The following is a 17,348-nucleotide window of genomic DNA, read 5'->3' on the forward strand; positions in this document are numbered from 1 at the left end:
AGGGTGTAGTCGGGTTGTGCGGCGGCCGCCGAGTGTCCACTTATTATTTTCCGATCGGCAAAAGACGGCATTTGGTACTTAACGGCAGTTGGACCTGCATCTATCGACTTCACTTCAATTTACCCTGTACTCTATACTACATACCTTATACTATACATCATTCTACTCTTGACAAACACATCATGTTCCTTGACACTCAAAACCTCGAGGCCGAGGTCACACAACTCGAGTCACGTCTACAAGATGCTCGTGCTCAACTAGCGGCATCTGAATACCCCAGTCCACCATCATCTCTTCCTAACTCATATACAATTATTAAAGGTGAGCTTCAAAAAGCCCAGCAAATTCCAAAAACATAAGCTAATATTCCTAGAATCAAATAATAAGCACAATAATCAACATAATCAAAATAAGAATGTCAACACAACTCGCACATCACTTCACGCTCTCCTCCTCCTCTCCGATTCCGCCCTCCCACTAGGTTCATTCGCCTACTCCAGCGGCTTAGAATCCTACCTAGCACACAACAAGCCATCCCGCACCTCACCAGCCAATTCCTTCCACCGTTTCCTCAAACTCTCCATTGCCTCAATCGCAAGCACATCTCTCCCCTACGTGCTAGCCGGATACCGGGAACCCGAGACCCTCGAAACCCTAGACAACGACCTGGACGCTTCAACGCCCTGCATCGTCGCCCAGCGAGCAAGCATTGCGCAAGGGCGCGCCCTAATCGGTGTCTGGGAACGAGCCTTCCGGTCCTCCTTCGCCGGACCCGAGACCGCGACCCCCGCCGACCCCGCCGCCGTCGCAGCCATCGATGACCTATCCGATGCCCTGAAGGCGTGCGTGGACGATGACGATCTCGGCCCTAAGGGCCACTTTGCCCCGCTCTGGGGCACTGTCTGCCGCGCCATGGGCCTCGATTTGCAGCAGACCGCTTATGTCTTCGTTGTGAACCATGCGAAGGCGGTTTTGAGTGCTGCCGTGCGTGCTAGCGTTATGGGTCCGTACCAGGCGCAGAATGTCCTTGCTAGTCAGAGTTTGCAGGATACTATTATGAAGCGTATCGGGAGGGAGTGGAATACGCCTGTTGAGCAGGCGGGACAGGTGGTGCCTGCTCTGGATCTTTGGGTGGGGAGACATGAGTTGTTGTATAGTAGGATTTTCAACTCTTGAGAGTTTTTATAAAGGACAATTAGATATTATGATGAGTTCATGAGCTGGTATCATGATATGAATACAACCTTGGAAGACAACACTATTTTTGCGCCCGAAACCTTTGAGTGGTCGGTAATATATATCACTTGCTATTTACCTAGTGGGATACAATTGGGTGTACTATCCAAGGTTTGAGCAACAGGATGATCAAAAAGACCATGAAATTCGCCAACTATCTAGGTTGTTAGTCATGAGGAGGTAGAGAAAATATATCCTACACAAATTTCATGACATGAAAGTATCTCCTCACATTGCATTCGTTGCTTTTTGCCGTACACGGTAGTCCTACAGAAATCTAGATAGTCGCCAGAGAATCAAAAATCAGTGCGCCGTACCTCTGGGACAAATGGAGCCCCTGCGCCGTGAGATATCCGCCGTTGGCTTGTAGAAGGGAACAGAAATGGAAAAAAGAACAGAAACAAGAGCCCTGGGAAGGGCTGACCGTACATAACTCGTCAAACGCCGGCCCAAACCAGACCTGCTAAACCACGCAACAAACACCGAACCATGAGCCTGTCCGAATGTGATACTAAAAAACATAACCGTAAAGAGGATTGCATCGAAAGGAAGATATTGTACAGGGCGGAGGGTCGATCAAAGGGTAATGTGCATGTGGTCGTTACTTCCGAAGGATTTACCGCAGTTGGGGCACTTGCGGGAGCGAGAGGTGAGACGCTCCTCGACACAATCTTTGCAGAAGACATGGCCGCATGTTTTGATTGCGGTGTTCTTGAAATTGCGACGGCAGACTGTGCACAGTGCGAGTGACTGTTGGGGTTAGCTAATGTCTTTGCATGGTGGGGTAAATAGCACTCACCCGCAACATTTCATATTCTGAAGACGAATTGCCAAGACTTTTGGTCTTCCAGCTGTCCAGGCTTTTCTTGGTATCCGAAAGAGATTGTTTCAGGGCAGCCACCTCTGTCTCGGCTTGCCGCAATGAAGAGTTGGTGGTTCCCAGAGTGGAATCCTTAGACACAGATAGGGTTTTGAGTTCCGCCACCTGGTGCTTCAAGCCCTCGGTGAGAATATTGCTCTCGGTCAACTGCTGTTGAATGGCACGCTGTTTAGCCATGGCGGCGTTCAAAGCCTCTTTCATCTCACTGGCGTGCTTGTCCATGTTAGATACCAGTGAACGAGTGCTTGCCTCGGATTCCTTCAATTGGGATACAATATCGGATGTCTTCGAGCTTTGCATTCTGAGCGTGCGAACTTCAACATCCCGAGCTTCCTTACTCTTCATCGCGGCAAAGAATTTCTGGTCCGCTTTGGACTTCTCAGCCGTTAACCTTGCAACCTTCTCCTCCATCGCTGCGAAATCAGTAACCTTCTGTGATGCAAGAGCGGAAAACTTCTTGTAGGCCGATTGCATAGATGTCAGTTCGGTGTTAAGCATAGCATATTGGCGTTCGAGGCTGGTGTACTTGGCGCGAAGCACCTCTAGCGGCATATCGTTGATATTTTCGTCGGATTTCGAGCCCTCGATCTGGAGGCGTAACCGTTGGCTCTCGGACTCTAATGCTGTGATTCGGGCTTCCCTAGCATCCGCCAACTCTTGAAGTTTCAAAACAGAAATTTTTTCTTGGTCCTGGGCGGCCTTTCGCATTTGCTGATCGGCCAGCAGCTCGTCGCGAGCATTCCGTATTCTTGCAAGGTCCGTTTCCGCTCTCATCAACTGAGCCTCCTTTTCCGCAATCGTACTTGAAGTTTCGTTCTCCACCTGCATTTTGTATGCGGTCCTCTCAGATCGGTATTTCTCTGCCTCTTCACGTAGTTGAACATTTATCGCTTCTAGGTGATTGATGCGCTTGACTACATCGTCATATTGTGACCGAAGGTGTTTGAACAAATCCGTATGTGCGTAATCGTCATCGGTGAATTTTGAAGACTGGAATCCAATTGTAAGCGACAAACCGACGGTGGAGGAGCGGGGGTGGGCGGTACCTTGACTTTAATTTCAGTGATTTGGCTGAGCAAGCTGGCGTTTTCGGCCTCCAGCTTCTGGACTTGTTCCTTTTGCTTTGCCGAAATTGCCGAGAGCTTATTATTGGCCTCTTCCAACTCGGGGTTGCGCTCTCCGACTGGGGTTCCACCATTCGCGGGGAGGATTCTTCGCGCTTGGATTGCGCCGTTTCCCCAGGTCTTTGCAGTCCCATAGATTGTTGTTTCTCTAACTTCGCAACAGTAATACTTTTTGCGCGGTCCACTTTCTTTTCGGCCACCAGATACCGCAAGGACGCGGCTTCGAGGCTTTCCTCCAACTGTTGCTTTTCGGCTAGCGTTTTTTCGAGTTCAGCAATCGTAACCTTTTCTTCAGCCAGTTTCTTTGCAAGACGGCTTTGTACCTCCGAGACCTCGGCAGGCGCATTGTTGGCCTTGGACTGGACCTGGGAAATTATTGCGCGGATATCCTCCGATCGAGATGCCAGATGTGATTGAAACTCTTCAGCATCTTCGAATTGCAACGAGCTTTTGAATGAGGTTTCTGTTGATATTGTCAATATTCAATCATGGCGCTCAGGGTGGGGTCATAGGTTGCTGACCTTGAATTTCCGTTTCCGACCCAAGCAGTAATTTAATTTCGTCAATTAGCTACAATGGTATTAGCTGACCGATTCAGATACCTGCCAATTTGACAAGGGACAAAGAGAATGGGGAACCCACCTGCTTGAACCACGAATCGATAACGCGGAGATGATCATTATGGAAAGTGGCAGCTTTTGACATTTGATTTAAACGTGACTCCAATGATGATTTCTCCCGCTTGTACTCTTGCATCTGGCGCATGATGGCCTCCTTTTGGAACCGCTATCGCAAAAATCCCCGATCAGTATATGGCCACGCGACAACATGAGATACGACTCTCAGGTCGCAAAAAGCTTCCAAGAAATAAACTCACTTCCAAATCATCCTTCCATGGCATGTCAGCATCCGGATGAGGCTTGCTACCACCGTTGACAGTGGTAGCCTGTTTCTTTAATGGCGGGGCGGAGTCATTGTTGTCCGCAGCGGGCCTCTTCCGGTCTTCCATCTTGACAAGACCGGGATCTGAAGACGTGACGGGGGATTCGACGGCCGGCATCAGTGGCTAGACTGGCATGGGATGGCTCTTATCACCACCGGACCGTCCGTCAGTCAGCCAGACGCAGATCTTGCGACTTGTGTCCAATCCTGTCGAAGGAGAGTCCGGTAGAATGTAAAGTAGCCAGTAAACAAAATCGACAAAAAGTCGAAGTAAAAGTAGGGTGAATTAACGGACGAGAGAAGGGGTGGGATGGCAGAGATCGAGGAGTTGAAGACAGGAGGATTTTCAACGAGGTTTAGCGTCCTTTAGCGCCCCTCACGTGATCATAACCCAAGTTGACTTCCCCAGTCTGGAACTTTTTGCGATCTCCATCAACCTCCACCTTCACCAACCAACAGATATGGGCAGCCATGAAGTCCTTTTCTAGTGTGATCAGTGAGTGATTTGATTCCAGCACCCCACTAAATGTATAGCTCTGACTTGGTCAATTCTAGACAAAACGGGCAAGAAGTTTGCCCCAAAGGCGCCCGCCCGCCGCGCACCCGCTGCACCACCAAGACGACCAAGTGTCACTCAGCGGTCGCCAGCCGAAACTGCACAGCCTGAACCTATTCCAGAAAATAAAGAGCAAGATGGAGCTTCTGAGTTGCCGACTCCCGTGGCTGCAGAGCCCGAAAAGCCTGCGGTCATTGAACAGTCACCAGCCTTGGTTGCTCCACCAGTGATGGAACAAACTCCCACCCCCGCTCCTACCACTTCTCAAATCGTTACCCCCGCAACCACTCCTGTTCCCACATCAATTGCCAAACCAACTGCGATCTCCAAACCGACTACAATCCCGAACCCAACTGCCATCTCTAAGCCCACTGCGGTTCCTCCCCCGCAAAAGCGCAAAGTCGAGGCTATCTCCCAGCCTGAACCTACCACAACCGCACCGCCTACACTTCCATCTACTCAATCTACCCCCCCTAATATTAACACTCCAATCAATGAAACTCAACCTGCTGCGGAACAAGCCCCAGAACAAGCTCTCCTGGAATATGCTAGAGTTGAGGCCGCGCGTGCCGCAGGGGAGTTAGTGGACAAGACCGAGGCTCAAAAACAACCTCACCCTCAACCTGCCACCCAAAATTCCCAGGTCGATGCCCCCCCACCAGCCAAGCGCGCTCGAAAAGCGGTTCCCACACCCACCGCGAAGCCAAATCGCAAGAAGTCTACATCTGCAGCGCCTTCTACCTCCTCTAGCCGACGCGGCTCTCAGTCAGTTGTGCCCACCATTGAAGATTCCGCGGCCATTCCGGGTGACTCTACTGTCTCGACTCCTGATCCTACCACAAAGCCGAAAAAGCGAAAGTACTCCAAGGCCGAGACTTCTGAGCCGGATGGAACCGAGAAACCGAAGCGCACCCGCAAGAAGCGTGAGCCGACTCCTGAAGGGGCCGAGAGCGTGGAGATCTTGCCAAACGTCATAAAGATGTCAGAGCTGTGCAAGGACCTTCGGACCGGAAAGAAATCAAAGCGAGAGGCCGAGTTGCGCAAGTTAGATCAGGCGGAAGAGGAACGCAAGAAGCAAGGCGGCGCAGCCGGTTCGGGAACCCCCGTCAAGGAGCCGGAGCGGGAGAAAACTGAACAACCGGTCGACTGGAAGCCCCAATCTGGCCCGAAGATGCGCATTGTCAATGGCGAGATTGTGTTGGACAATACATCCTTGCAGGTTGATCGCCACGCTGATGCTGCACGGGAGGCCGGCGATCTGGAGGATGTGGTAGAGAGCTCTTTTACCCGGAAGATCAACCAAGCTTCGTACGGTAAACGGTCAAAAACCGAAACATGGGACGAGGATCTGACGGACCTCTTCTATCGCGGCTTACGCATGTTCGGCACCGATTTCATGGTCATCAGCAAGATGTTCCCCGGCCGATCTCGTCGACAGATCAAACTGAAGTTCAACAATGAAGAGCGCCGCGATCCACAGCGCATCAAGGATACACTGCTCGGCCCCCGAGAGGCTATTAGTCTTGCCGCCTACTCGGAGATGACGAATACTGTCTACGATGACCCCAAAACCGTCCAAGAAGAACTTGACGAGGAGAAGAAGCGCATCGAGGATCAACACGTTAAGGAGAAGGAGCTTCAAGAAGAAATTCTGCGCAACCCTACTGGTGGAGAAACCAAGGAAGAGAAGAACGACAAGGCCAATTTGAAGAAGACACGCAAGAAGCAGGTGAAGAATACTGGAGGAGGCGGTACTGAAGAGGTTCTGGGATCAATCGATGACTTTCCCATGGCCTAATACGAAGATTTAATACGCATTTTATGAAGCAATGGGTTACGGATACGGCGTTTGTGCTAGGATAACGGGATACACATGTGACACTAGGAGTTTCAGGCCATTGGGTTTCAGGTCACTTGCTATTAGCTTTTAGCTCGATTCTTTCAATTGTACATCAGTATACCATGCAGGTCTAATTGAACCATATTTTTCCCATGTGATGATTGTTTCTGGAATCACCTGCGCCTGGTTGACCCAAACCCAGTGCTGGCAGTTGTAGACGAAAACTGCGGCGAGCGCGAGCTGCCTTCACCTGGGTCATAACCACCGGATCTGCTTGTTTGTGCCGCAGGTCTCCCGGTACCAGCTCGTCGCCCCATCCCATAACCAGCAGCAGCACCGCCTAGAGCCCCAGACCAAAAGCCGGGCGTCCAGCTCTGGTTACGAGTATCGGATTTATGGGTATCAAAGGGGCTATAAGGAGGCGGAGGTCCTGGATAGCCACCACCACCACCCCCTCCTCCCCCACCCCATCCCCATCCCCGCCCAGTACGCGGAGCTCTGCGATTCCTCCGCAGCCCCAAACAGTCCGCCAGCAAAGGCCAGAATATCAAAATAGCCACGGCAGCAATGAACCCGAAGAATATCAAGTCCCCAGCCCAAGACAATATCTTTTGATACCCGCTCATGCCCTTCTTCCCCCAATCAAACCCGTCCCCATGACTGCGGCCAAACCTCTCCTCACCCTTCTCAGTAAGAAGCATCCGATACTCGACCCCGCAACTCCCCTTCAGCACATATTTGTCGTCCGCATCGCGGTACCCTTCGCAGATGACGTCCGTTGCGCCGAGCTTGAACTCAGGTGGTAGATCGGCGGTACATGTCCACTGGACGTCTTCTGAATCGTAGTCATAGCCTTGGTTTGTACACCGCATTACTTCGGGCTGGTAGAGGTTGCATATTTTCTGCGAGGGGCCGGCGCAGCTGAGTTGTGGGATGGGAGAGACGCGCCGCGAGCTGGTCATGCGGTGGGCGCGCAGGGTGAGAGATTGTACGTTTGAGAGGAGGATTGCGTCTTTGCCGGGTGGTTTTATGCATGTTCCTGTTGTGAGAAGGAGTGATGCTAATGCTATTGATGGGAGGCGCATGGTTGTTTCAGCTTGTAGTTGAGGTTTGTTTTGTGCTGGAGCTGCAACAAAGGTAGTATTATGCTGAGGTTAAGTCAGTTAGTGGATGCAAGGTCGCCAGGCTTCTAAATCAGGCTTCAATGCTATGAGTCAAGGAAGTGGCGAGGATGTTTCGTGTCCTTAGAACTAGATAGATGGCCCCCGCTGTGTTTGCTTTGTTTGCTTGATCTATACAAGGTCAACGAAGCCCTAAACGACATTCATTTACACAAATCATATCATAGTATGGGTTTGAATGGCCTGATTAAGCCAAGTCAAGCTGGCATTTTTACATCGTATTCTTGATCGCGCTCTCTGTTATTTTCAGCTGTTCATAATCTACAAGCAGTTCTTAGCGCGTATTGCTCGCTATGAACACTTGGAACATGCATAGTGTGAGAAAATGGGCTGGAAACATGAAGTATATGAAAGGCACATAGTAGCTTGACTACTACATGGAGGCCCTTGCTTCTATAGGCACTACCAAATGCATGCAAGCTCAGGTTTTTGGTGGCCCGAAGCGCCCGCTGCACTAATTAGGCAATTGTGCTTATATGCCTGTCTGACACCTTCCGTGTCTCTTTACAACGAACATAACTTCTAAAATACAATAAAATCATGGGAAGGCAAAGTAATTGGGCGTTAGACTCTCAGTAAGGTATAATTTGCCGGGTTGCTGGATCCCCTTATAATCCACGGATAGATTGCTCTCATGTTGTGAGTCCACCCACAACCACGCATAAAGCACGTTTGATAATCATCACCGAGAAGGATACAGCATTATTTCGGTTTATATATTTTATATGAAGATGATATAAATGTGAAACAGTATGATTTGGTGTGACAGACTGATACACCCTGTGCGCTGTTAGGGAATTAGTGGCTATGCGACTCTTCATTTGAAACACTTCGAGCGGGCTCAGCCCCATGGCAGTGCCGGGTATTCGATATTATATAGATCATGTTTTCGAACGACTTCTTCCGCCTGGATTTTCCTACTTAAATAGAACACGGCCAACAATCCAGTCTTGTCACGCGAAAGATGCATCAACATGGAACGCGACTCAAAATTTGCGATTCCCCAATACAAAAAGTGGATAGAAGCTTCTAAGCTTGAAGATGTTATGCTGGGTGCTATCATCGCAAATCCTCTCCGCCAATCAGCAGATTACGCGCCTGGCCATCCTTTTGTGAACTATAATCCCCAAATTAGGAAGACCACCGAAAGGGATGCTACCGACAAGTTCGACCTTTTAACGGGAATGATTGCGGAATGCCCAATTGCAGGAAACATAGAAGATATCATTCATTTAACTGGAAAGTTCATTGGATATAAGCGAATTCACCAGCTGGATGAGAACTAGGTTAACGCTAAAACATAATACCGAATTGAAAGACACTGTTCCTGGATGGATTGATCCTTACCAAACATGGCATCCATGTTTGGTTACATGAGTCACGGACTGTGAGGATGAAGATACCTCCACAGGAGGGGAGACACGAACACACGAGGAAAATGTCAAATTATTCGCTGGGTTTCAAGCCAAATCCGGTGAAAGTTCAATATTTGCCATAGAGTTGAGAAGAATCACGGCATCTCTATATGATGGCCATCTGAATGAGCCGGACTTAGATCCTGTTCGTTCGGCTACACATGATTCAGCTGATGACGAAGATTTGGAGGAGCCCAGGCCCATTTCTGTCGAGGACCTGATCCTCGAAGACCTTGACGCGGGAGATTATGATGATCTGGTAAGCTAATATAGATTCTCCAATCGAAGACTGGATGTAATGTCTAAGTACTAGACGAGTTGTCATCATATATGATTTGCTCAAAAAATTACATATGTACATATATGTACCTAGGTAGTTTTTCTTATAGCTGCATATGTAGGTACTTGATAACGGTCGATTATAAGTCTGGCCACAAATATATGAGTTAGAGAACTATTCTGTAGAAGTCCCTCAAAGAGAGTTCATCATCTTGAAATATTTCCCTGTTATACAAAACGCTTCAATCTCAGATGACAAATGACAAAGTCTTTAAGGTGGACCGGGTACGGACCGTCCCCGGTGGTACGTGCCCTGTTCTATCCAATCATCAGCACAATAAACCATATCCAGCCCCCAAATTTAGTGCTTACGGTAATGCAGAGCTGCCAATAACAATAAGCTTAAAGGCTCATTAAAGCCCCTCTAGTCTTGAGCTGAACGCTAGTCTCTTCTGTAAATTTTCTCCTCACTTTAGAGCCACGTGGATTGAAGAAGAGTGTGATTCATTTCTCGCTCTTTCTGCCCTATATCACTGTACTGCTTTGAATGGATCAGAGCATATAATTCATGGCACTGACACGCCATTTGGAATTCTTGTCAAAATGGAAAATACCCCAGAAGGTACGAAAGCCTGCCTGATAATATTGGTACCTTAATTCTCACCCAAGTAGGTCCTCGAAGCAAGGAAGCTGATGGAGACACTCTTCTCATTGAAGATGTGGAGGTCCGACCAATTTCAGATCCACAAGATCCACTTCAAAAAGTGATTCCAAACGGCCACCAAGACAGCTGTCAAGACAAGCCTCAAGACAACCCCCAAGAAAGCCCCCAAGACAGGCCCCAAAGCATCCCCCAAGAAAGACCTCAAGAAAGAACTCAAGACATCTCCGAGGAAATCCATACAGAACAGTCAACGCCCACACCGGATGAGGACCAACCACAGGATGACTGGGTTCATGAGCTACATACGGCAATTGAGAACAACGATGCAGATGCCGTCGCTACGTTGCTTGATAATGACGGCGCCCTCGAACAATTGTATTTCTATCGATTCAACCTCGAATTTGATGTCGAGTACGGTGTGACACCTTTGACGCTTGCAGCAGGACTAGGCCTCGGAAGTATTGTCCAGCTACTTCTGGATCGAGGAGCGAATATATTGACAAAAACAACAAACACAGAATCAACTGCTTTTTTCACTGCTATCCGGAATGGCCATAAGCACATAGTTGAGATGCTTTTCAATAAAGGTGGATCTGAGCTTCTTGAAGAGCCAAATGATAGTGGCAGAATGCCGCTCGGCGCCGCAGCGAGGAACGGCCATGCCGATGTTCTCAAACTGTTGATTGATAAAGGCGCCAATACAAATTATGCAGACGATAAAGGCTACACAGCTCTCCATCTTGCTTCCATGCAGGAGGATCCTGCTATAGTGAAGTTCCTGCTTGACAATGGAGCTGAAATCCACACCGCGAACGCAGAGGGTCTCACAGCCCTCCATTTTGCAGCCGAATACCAACAAACTGCCTGTATCAATACTTTGCTTGCTGGGGGGCCGATCCAGCTACCGCCCAAGCTGATGGCTATACAGCGCTTCACATTGGCGCTAGATTCGGGCATCTTGATGTTGTCAAGTTGCTGTTTAAAGCAAAGCCTGAGATACTAAGCGTTCATGCCAACGGCAAGGAAACACCTTTGATGAAAGCGGCAAAACATGGTAACATTCCTATCGTTGATTTTTTCCTTTCTCACGGGGCAGATATAAATGCGAAGGATAGCCAGGAAGGGACTGCATTGCATTATGCCGCCGCCGGAGGTCATCTCTCTATGGTCCGACGGCTTTTAAAGCAAGAAAAAGGCCTCCTAGATATACGAGATGTTTCGGATAACACGGCTTTGCTCCTCGCACTTCACTGCGGGCATGCTTCTGTTGCGAAGTATTTGCTTGATCGTGGAGCGGATACAAGCACGAAAGCCCCCGAAGATTGGACAGCCTTGCATTACGCCGCTAGAAAAGGGTATTTCTACATTGCTCGACAGATTTTGAAGCGCAACAAAAGCCTCTTGGATATGCGCACAATCGAAAATGATACGGCTTTGACACTCGCGACTTTTGGGGGGCACATTGCCATTGTGGACTGTTTGCTGTCTCACGGAGCAGATATTCATGCCAAAGATTCCAAGGATTGGACATCATTTCATCTTGCTGCCAGTGAAGGTCATCTAAAAATCCTTCAACGACTGTTAAAGCGCGACTTAGAGATACTGGAGTTACGAACGAGTGAAGATGACACAGCTTTGACCCTCGCAACCTATGAAGGCCATACTGCCATTGTGGAGTATTTGATTTCCCGCGGAGCAGATATCTATGCCAAAGATTCCGACGGTAGAACAGCCTGGCACCTCTCCGCTGTCAAGGGACATTCAGAGATCATGATGCTTCTTTTCCAGCGCGATAAGAATCTATTAGAAACAGAAGACAGCAATCAAACAACAGCTCTCCTTCTCGCAGGCCAATTTGGAAGGACTTCCGTTGCCAACTACCTTCTTTCCATCGGGGCTAATATCGATGCCCGGAACTCTGAGACCGATACAGCTATACACCTTGCGGCTGAAAGTGGAAGTCTTGATATTGTTGAGCTCATTCTACAGGCTAGACCTGACTTATTGGAGTCCAGAGGTTTCACCGGCGACACACCCATCTCAGTCGCACTCAAGTTGCGCCATTCGGCAGTTTTTGAATTTTTATTTGACAAAGGAGCAGACATAATAGCCACAAATGAGGAAGATGATACCCCATTTCATATTGCTGCCACCAAAGGTCATTTTCAAATCATTAAGCGAATGTTGGACCGGGATCCCAGCATTTTGAATGCCAAGGGATACAAGGGCAGAACAGCTATCTTATCCGCTTTGATGGCGGATCATGTGGTTTCTGAAGACTTGACTACTTCTGGCAATTTGCTTATTTTTGAGTATTTGTTTGAGAAGGGAGCCGATATAAGTATCGCGGATGAGCACGCCGACTTGCCGTTGCATTTCGCCGTAAGTAGGGGCTATCCCACGGCAGTGGAACAGATTCTGGAGAGGAAGCCTGATCTCATTGAAGCTAAGGGACACATGGGTCGAACGGCTCTATCACTCGCATTGTTCCAGGATCAGTTGAATATCGTTGACTCCCTGTTGGAGAAAGGAGCGGATATAGCAGTCCTGGACGACGAGGACAATAACTCGCTTCATGCCGCTGCATGGGGTGGACACCTCAACGCAGCCGAAGAGATTTTAAAGAAGAAGCCTGATCTTATTAATGAGAAGGGAAATGGGGGTCGAACGGCCCTCTCGTTTGCCTTGTTCAGAGGTCATCTGGATGTCTTTGACTTCTTATTTGATAAAGGAGCTGAAATCACGGTGGACGAGGAAGGCGTTACCCCATTTCATCTGGCTGCGAAAGGTGGCTATCTCCAGGCTGTGGAGAAAATCTTCCGAAGTCGATCGGATCTGTTAAATTCTAAGGATGACGATGGTCAGACAGCTCTAATCAAAGCTTCGGAGGACGGACATGTTGACGTTGCTACATATCTATTGAAAGAAGGTGCAGATATCACGCTCAAATCTAACAATGGAAGAACTGCCTTGCATATGGCTTGTGAGGATGGGTCTGTGGAAATTTGCAAACTTCTGTTGGGTTCCTATTCTAGGCATGGATCCCTCGATGCCGAAAAAAGCTTCATTACAGCAAGGGATGATTGGGATGACACCGCCCTAATTGACGGCTCTGTGAACGGTCGCCTTTCTGTTGTACTTTTGCTCCTAGAAACCGAGGTCCTTTTCCCTCAATATCCTGCCAACGTGGAGCCTTATGTTTCTTTTGAAGAAGAGATAAACGAAGTTGAAACCCTTCTTCTGGCAAGACTTAAAAAAGGAGAGACTGATGAAATACATGAACGGATCGAGGCGACCATTTACTGGGCTATCTTGAATGGGCGAGGAGACCTGTTGAGCGAATGCTTGAGCAAACTACTCGACACATACGATATGAATGGCTGGGAGCGAGGGGGATTCTCATGTGCCCATGTCGCTGCTCTCGGTGGACATGTCGAAATGATGGAGCAATTGCTCCTGAACGGAGTGTGCACGCTCGCTCCAACCCTGAATGGAATCTCACCATTCCACCTAGCTGTGAAGTATAACCGCCTTGATTTGGTGAAAAAGCTCATCATTTGGCTTGGTGCATCCCCTGGAGGTGGCGTTTCGGAAAGTGAGGTCGATGTCACCGTTGTTTTACGTCAGGTGCTTCATGATGAAGATTCTGTTCTAGATACTATTCTCCGAAAGCAAGATGATGATCATACATCAATCTCTCTGGCTGCATTGGGAATGAATGAGAGGCATCGAGAGCTTCAGGACTTCCTATGGGATGCCTTGGATAAAAGCATTGATGAAACCTTGTTCGTGAGTCCAATGAGGGACCAAGCACATCTCGTCCTGGAGTTAGCGGCGCAATATGAAACTCCTGGCGATGAAAAATACCTGGCAAAGTTTCTCAAGTTGATTCCAACTCCCCTCACTTATCATTCGAGAGGCTTAAATGTATTGCATTTAGCCGTGCACCACCGATTGCCTACTGTTGTTTGGTGCCTTCTTTCCAATGGGTCATATCTCAGCAGAACACACATCGACACTGCGCAAAGTATTGTCTCCATGTTTGAAGAGAAAGATGAACATGGCATCGTCACCAAGGATGTCATAGGGGATGTAATCAAGGGTATTCTCGAGAGTCCCCCTCCTCTTCGGAGGCAGCAAGCTTGGAGACGCGAAGAAAGACTCCCAGATTATGAATACCAAGATCAACATGAGGACTGGCCTGAAGGTACAGTGCTGGACTTCTTTCGCGAGGGAGACCAAGCCTCTCTTCAAGTTAAACGCCGTCCAATGTCCACAATCATATATACTGCGGGGCCTCACAATATCATGAAAGCTGGCCAATATCGCAATCTCAAATCGCTCAAAAAAGCGCTTTCCGCACCAGGGGACTTCCCTGAAGCCACATCCAAAAAACGAAAGGAAAAACCTACTTCGGAACCCAAACGCAGAAACGATAACACCCCTGCGATTCCAATGGAGAAGTCTGGCGCCTTGCCCACCAGATCAGCTGAAAAAGACAAGGCTGTTGCTGAAGAAAGGAGAACGTTGGATTTGAGATGGATCCACATTCATGCAAACAATGCAAGTAACCAAATCCATACGCTCGGACTCGACATTATAGTTTTACTGATGCTTCCTATTAGCTTCGTTGTGTTGAAGTATGTTATCATCTACCCTTGGAGGTGCGCATCTAATTCAATTTAGGACCTCATGGTGCGAATCTCCCGGGACAAAGAGATCAAGATGAAACATCACCACCCTTGGGCTCAATTTGTACGAGAAAGCTGGGTTGAGTTGCCTGCCGGGGGAAGCAAGTTCTACATGAAGCCACAGTGCATTGTAAGTGGGCACCAAATGATCTTCGTGTTGGGAGCGAATGCTCGATCTACTCAGTATCAATGTCAGAGTGCTAATCCAATCAGTATGACCGCCGATCTACGACACTAAACGACAGCCAACCCTCGAACATGGGTCTGAAAAGTGCCCTCTATGTAAATCGCCGAATCATCCTCTTTGCGTCGCCTTTTCGTTTGCCTAACTAAGACATCGATAGATGCCGTACTTGTTCTGGAAGAAATGTCCAGCGGAGTCTACCGATAATACTGAGCCTCGGTTGGCCTGGCTAAGAGGTAATAAGATTGCTCCAAATGCTATGAGTGCTACTTCTGGGGCTATTGCGTCTTCCGCTGAAGACCTTTTTCAACTTCGGCAGGATGTTCAATCAGGTCAAAAGCAACTCATTGTGCATGAGCCCATGACTCTAGATCAGTACTACTACGTATCCCTCGAGGACACTTCTTTAAGAGATCAAGACCAAGTGCTTTGGCGAGCCACAAACCCAGAGTTGAAAAGTAGTACAAGTGAGAAAATTGACGACCAAGCCAGATCAATCAGCTTGCCGAGGGCCAGCAGCGAGCAGGAAAAATCTAAGCTTCGAGAGAATCCAACGAAAGCTGCTTCCCATAGTGAGCCCGAATTACGCAAGATTCTCATTGTAAATCAACTGTGGCTTTGGATTTTGGACGACAGTATGTATCTAAATTGTTTGAATTTCGTTACCACCTTGTTCAGCTGATCTGATGGCTTTAGATACCATCATCACAAGCACAACAGAGGACATTGATAAGGATGAGACCAGCTTCCTTCAATTGGTTGTCTCTGCTTTCCGGGCTCAAAAGAATATCTCATCTGTATCAGTTGAGTTTATGAAAGACCTGATCCTCCGAACGGCTACTGGGCTGTTTTACAAGAAAGAAATAGATGTGCTGGGAAAACGAAAGTCCCCTCTGGATGTCTATCGCGAAGCAATTCTTACCGTGGTAAGTAGAGTACGATACTTTTAATTCGAGCGCCGTGTGTGTGCTGATAAAACCCAAGCGAGAAGATGAAGCACGCCTGTTTGATGAGTTTGCTAGATCCCTCAAAAAAGGCAATCCAGCATCAGAAGGCAAGGCAAGAAGAGCTCGGAGGTCGAGAGATTTTGACCGGCATGACAACACTCAGGGTGAATACACAGATGTTGCAAACCACTCCGAAGATGAAAGATTCGAAGATGAATTTGAAAGAAGGATGATCACCAAGAATCCTTATGATAATATCTCCGAGGAGACCGAACTTCTCCGAGAGGTCAAAGACATTTCCGATGAACTCAACATGCTGAAAAATCTTGCTGAAGACCAAGAAGATGTATGGAAGCAGGTCTGGAAGGACGAACATAAGCCAGATTCTGGTTTTACCCATGAAATTCCATCTGATATTAAAGGGGAGATTGAGGAGATGATCAAGGAGGCCGATTTCGTACAACAGGCCATCAATGCGCTACTTGATCTCAAACAGAAACAGGCTAACATTGTCGAGGCCAAGTACACACGCAAGCAGAGTGATGATACTGCAGTGCAGGGTGACACAATCATGGTATTCACAGTGGTGACCATTCTCTTCGTAAGTCTCGTTTGTTTGGTGAATATTTGATTTGCTGGATTTGAACTAATGTCGTGGAAGCTTCCGGCCTCCTTCTTGACCAGCTTGCTCGCGTTGAATATATCCAGTTTCCCGCATGTAGGTGGCGACGTCAAGTTTCAAGGACGTTTAATCTTTCCAATAATATGTGAGTGTTTTTTTTTGCTCTATGAATATCTTGCAAACTCTGATTGTCTTTCTTTTCTTGATGAAGTTGGTGCTTCCATTGCGGTCTCTGGACTTTTCGCACTCATCGCTTTCAACGCAAGCAAGCTGAAGAGATTCTTCTTTGGTTCAAAACGAGACCCTGATGCCGGGACGCCTGCCAGCTCTTCAATCAATCTCTCGGCCGAAATTTCACGTAGGTCAGCATTCAATCAACCAGCCAAGAGACGGTTCGGCCAAAAGCCTGGCTCCCAAGCAGAGCCTCGGCTCCAAGAATTGAATGTGATGGAAGGCATGGATAAAAAGGGTCAGGAACGCTCTTCATTTGCAGGAAGTTTTGAGATGGTATAACTGTGTGCTTCTCTTATTATTTTCTTGATCAGTTGAGCTTTGGCTTGGGGTCACTTGTAACTTTCCTGAGCTGAATCTCATATAAAACTCACTCAATCTGCATAATCGTGTAGTTAATTTTTACTTGCCCGCCTTCTTTTGATGCTCTCATAGAATCTTGGGGAAAGGGTATGTTATAAGGGTATTGATCTAAAGCCCAACCATGCAGAATGCTTGATATTATATGAAATTTTGCTCAACGCGCAGAATGTCTGCATATGTTCATTTCAATCTA

The 17,348-nt window shown here is 48.0% G+C and overlaps 8 protein-coding genes across 8 annotated transcripts; 6 read left to right on the forward strand and 2 right to left on the reverse strand.

Moving 5' to 3' along the window:
* Positions 1-182: 182 nt before the first annotated feature.
* On the forward strand, positions 183-1,176 carry N7529_001191 (urease accessory protein UreF; the record flags this gene model as incomplete). Its single annotated transcript, XM_057236722.1, has 2 exons — positions 183-321; positions 374-1,176. 2 exons carry the CDS (start codon positions 183-185, stop codon positions 1,174-1,176), a joined length of 942 nt encoding a protein of 313 aa, XP_057103525.1.
* Positions 1,177-1,812: 636 nt separating this feature from the next.
* On the reverse strand, positions 1,813-4,300 carry N7529_001192 (E3 ubiquitin-protein ligase BRE1; the record flags this gene model as incomplete). Its single annotated transcript, XM_057236723.1, has 7 exons — positions 1,813-1,986; positions 2,036-3,106; positions 3,163-3,388; positions 3,448-3,703; positions 3,762-3,810; positions 3,883-4,026; positions 4,118-4,300. 7 exons carry the CDS (start codon positions 4,298-4,300, stop codon positions 1,813-1,815), a joined length of 2,103 nt encoding a protein of 700 aa, XP_057103526.1.
* A 353-nt stretch (positions 4,301-4,653) lies between these two features.
* On the forward strand, positions 4,654-6,536 carry N7529_001193 (transcription factor TFIIIB subunit BDP1; the record flags this gene model as incomplete). Its single annotated transcript, XM_057236724.1, has 2 exons — positions 4,654-4,678; positions 4,738-6,536. 2 exons carry the CDS (start codon positions 4,654-4,656, stop codon positions 6,534-6,536), a joined length of 1,824 nt encoding a protein of 607 aa, XP_057103527.1.
* Positions 6,537-6,751: 215 nt separating this feature from the next.
* Positions 6,752-7,663, reverse strand: N7529_001194 (DUF1183 domain protein; the record flags this gene model as incomplete). The annotated part of the gene is made up of 1 exon (XM_057236725.1): positions 6,752-7,663. One exon carries the CDS (start codon positions 7,661-7,663, stop codon positions 6,752-6,754), a length of 912 nt encoding a protein of 303 aa, XP_057103528.1.
* Positions 7,664-8,733: 1,070 nt separating this feature from the next.
* On the forward strand, positions 8,734-9,045 carry N7529_001195 (uncharacterized protein; the record flags this gene model as incomplete). The annotated part of the gene is made up of 1 exon (XM_057236726.1): positions 8,734-9,045. One exon carries the CDS (start codon positions 8,734-8,736, stop codon positions 9,043-9,045), a length of 312 nt encoding a protein of 103 aa, XP_057103529.1.
* A 1,011-nt stretch (positions 9,046-10,056) lies between these two features.
* On the forward strand, positions 10,057-11,120 carry N7529_001196 (ankyrin repeat domain-containing protein; the record flags this gene model as incomplete). The annotated part of the gene is made up of 2 exons (XM_057236727.1): positions 10,057-10,075; positions 10,126-11,120. The coding sequence occupies 2 exons, from the start codon at positions 10,057-10,059 to the stop codon at positions 11,118-11,120; spliced, it is 1,014 nt and encodes a 337-aa protein (XP_057103530.1).
* A 32-nt stretch (positions 11,121-11,152) lies between these two features.
* On the forward strand, positions 11,153-14,803 carry N7529_001197 (ankyrin; the record flags this gene model as incomplete). The annotated part of the gene is made up of 1 exon (XM_057236728.1): positions 11,153-14,803. One exon carries the CDS (start codon positions 11,153-11,155, stop codon positions 14,801-14,803), a length of 3,651 nt encoding a protein of 1,216 aa, XP_057103531.1.
* Positions 14,804-15,678: 875 nt separating this feature from the next.
* On the forward strand, positions 15,679-16,570 carry N7529_001198 (ankyrin; the record flags this gene model as incomplete). The annotated part of the gene is made up of 2 exons (XM_057236729.1): positions 15,679-15,918; positions 16,103-16,570. 2 exons carry the CDS (start codon positions 15,679-15,681, stop codon positions 16,568-16,570), a joined length of 708 nt encoding a protein of 235 aa, XP_057103532.1.
* Positions 16,571-17,348: the final 778 nt, after the last annotated feature.

This window comes from Penicillium soppii (genome assembly GCF_028829465.1).
Source record: "Penicillium soppii strain IBT 18220 chromosome Unknown utg000001l, whole genome shotgun sequence".
NCBI classification, from domain to species: Eukaryota; Fungi; Ascomycota; class Eurotiomycetes; order Eurotiales; family Aspergillaceae; genus Penicillium; species Penicillium soppii.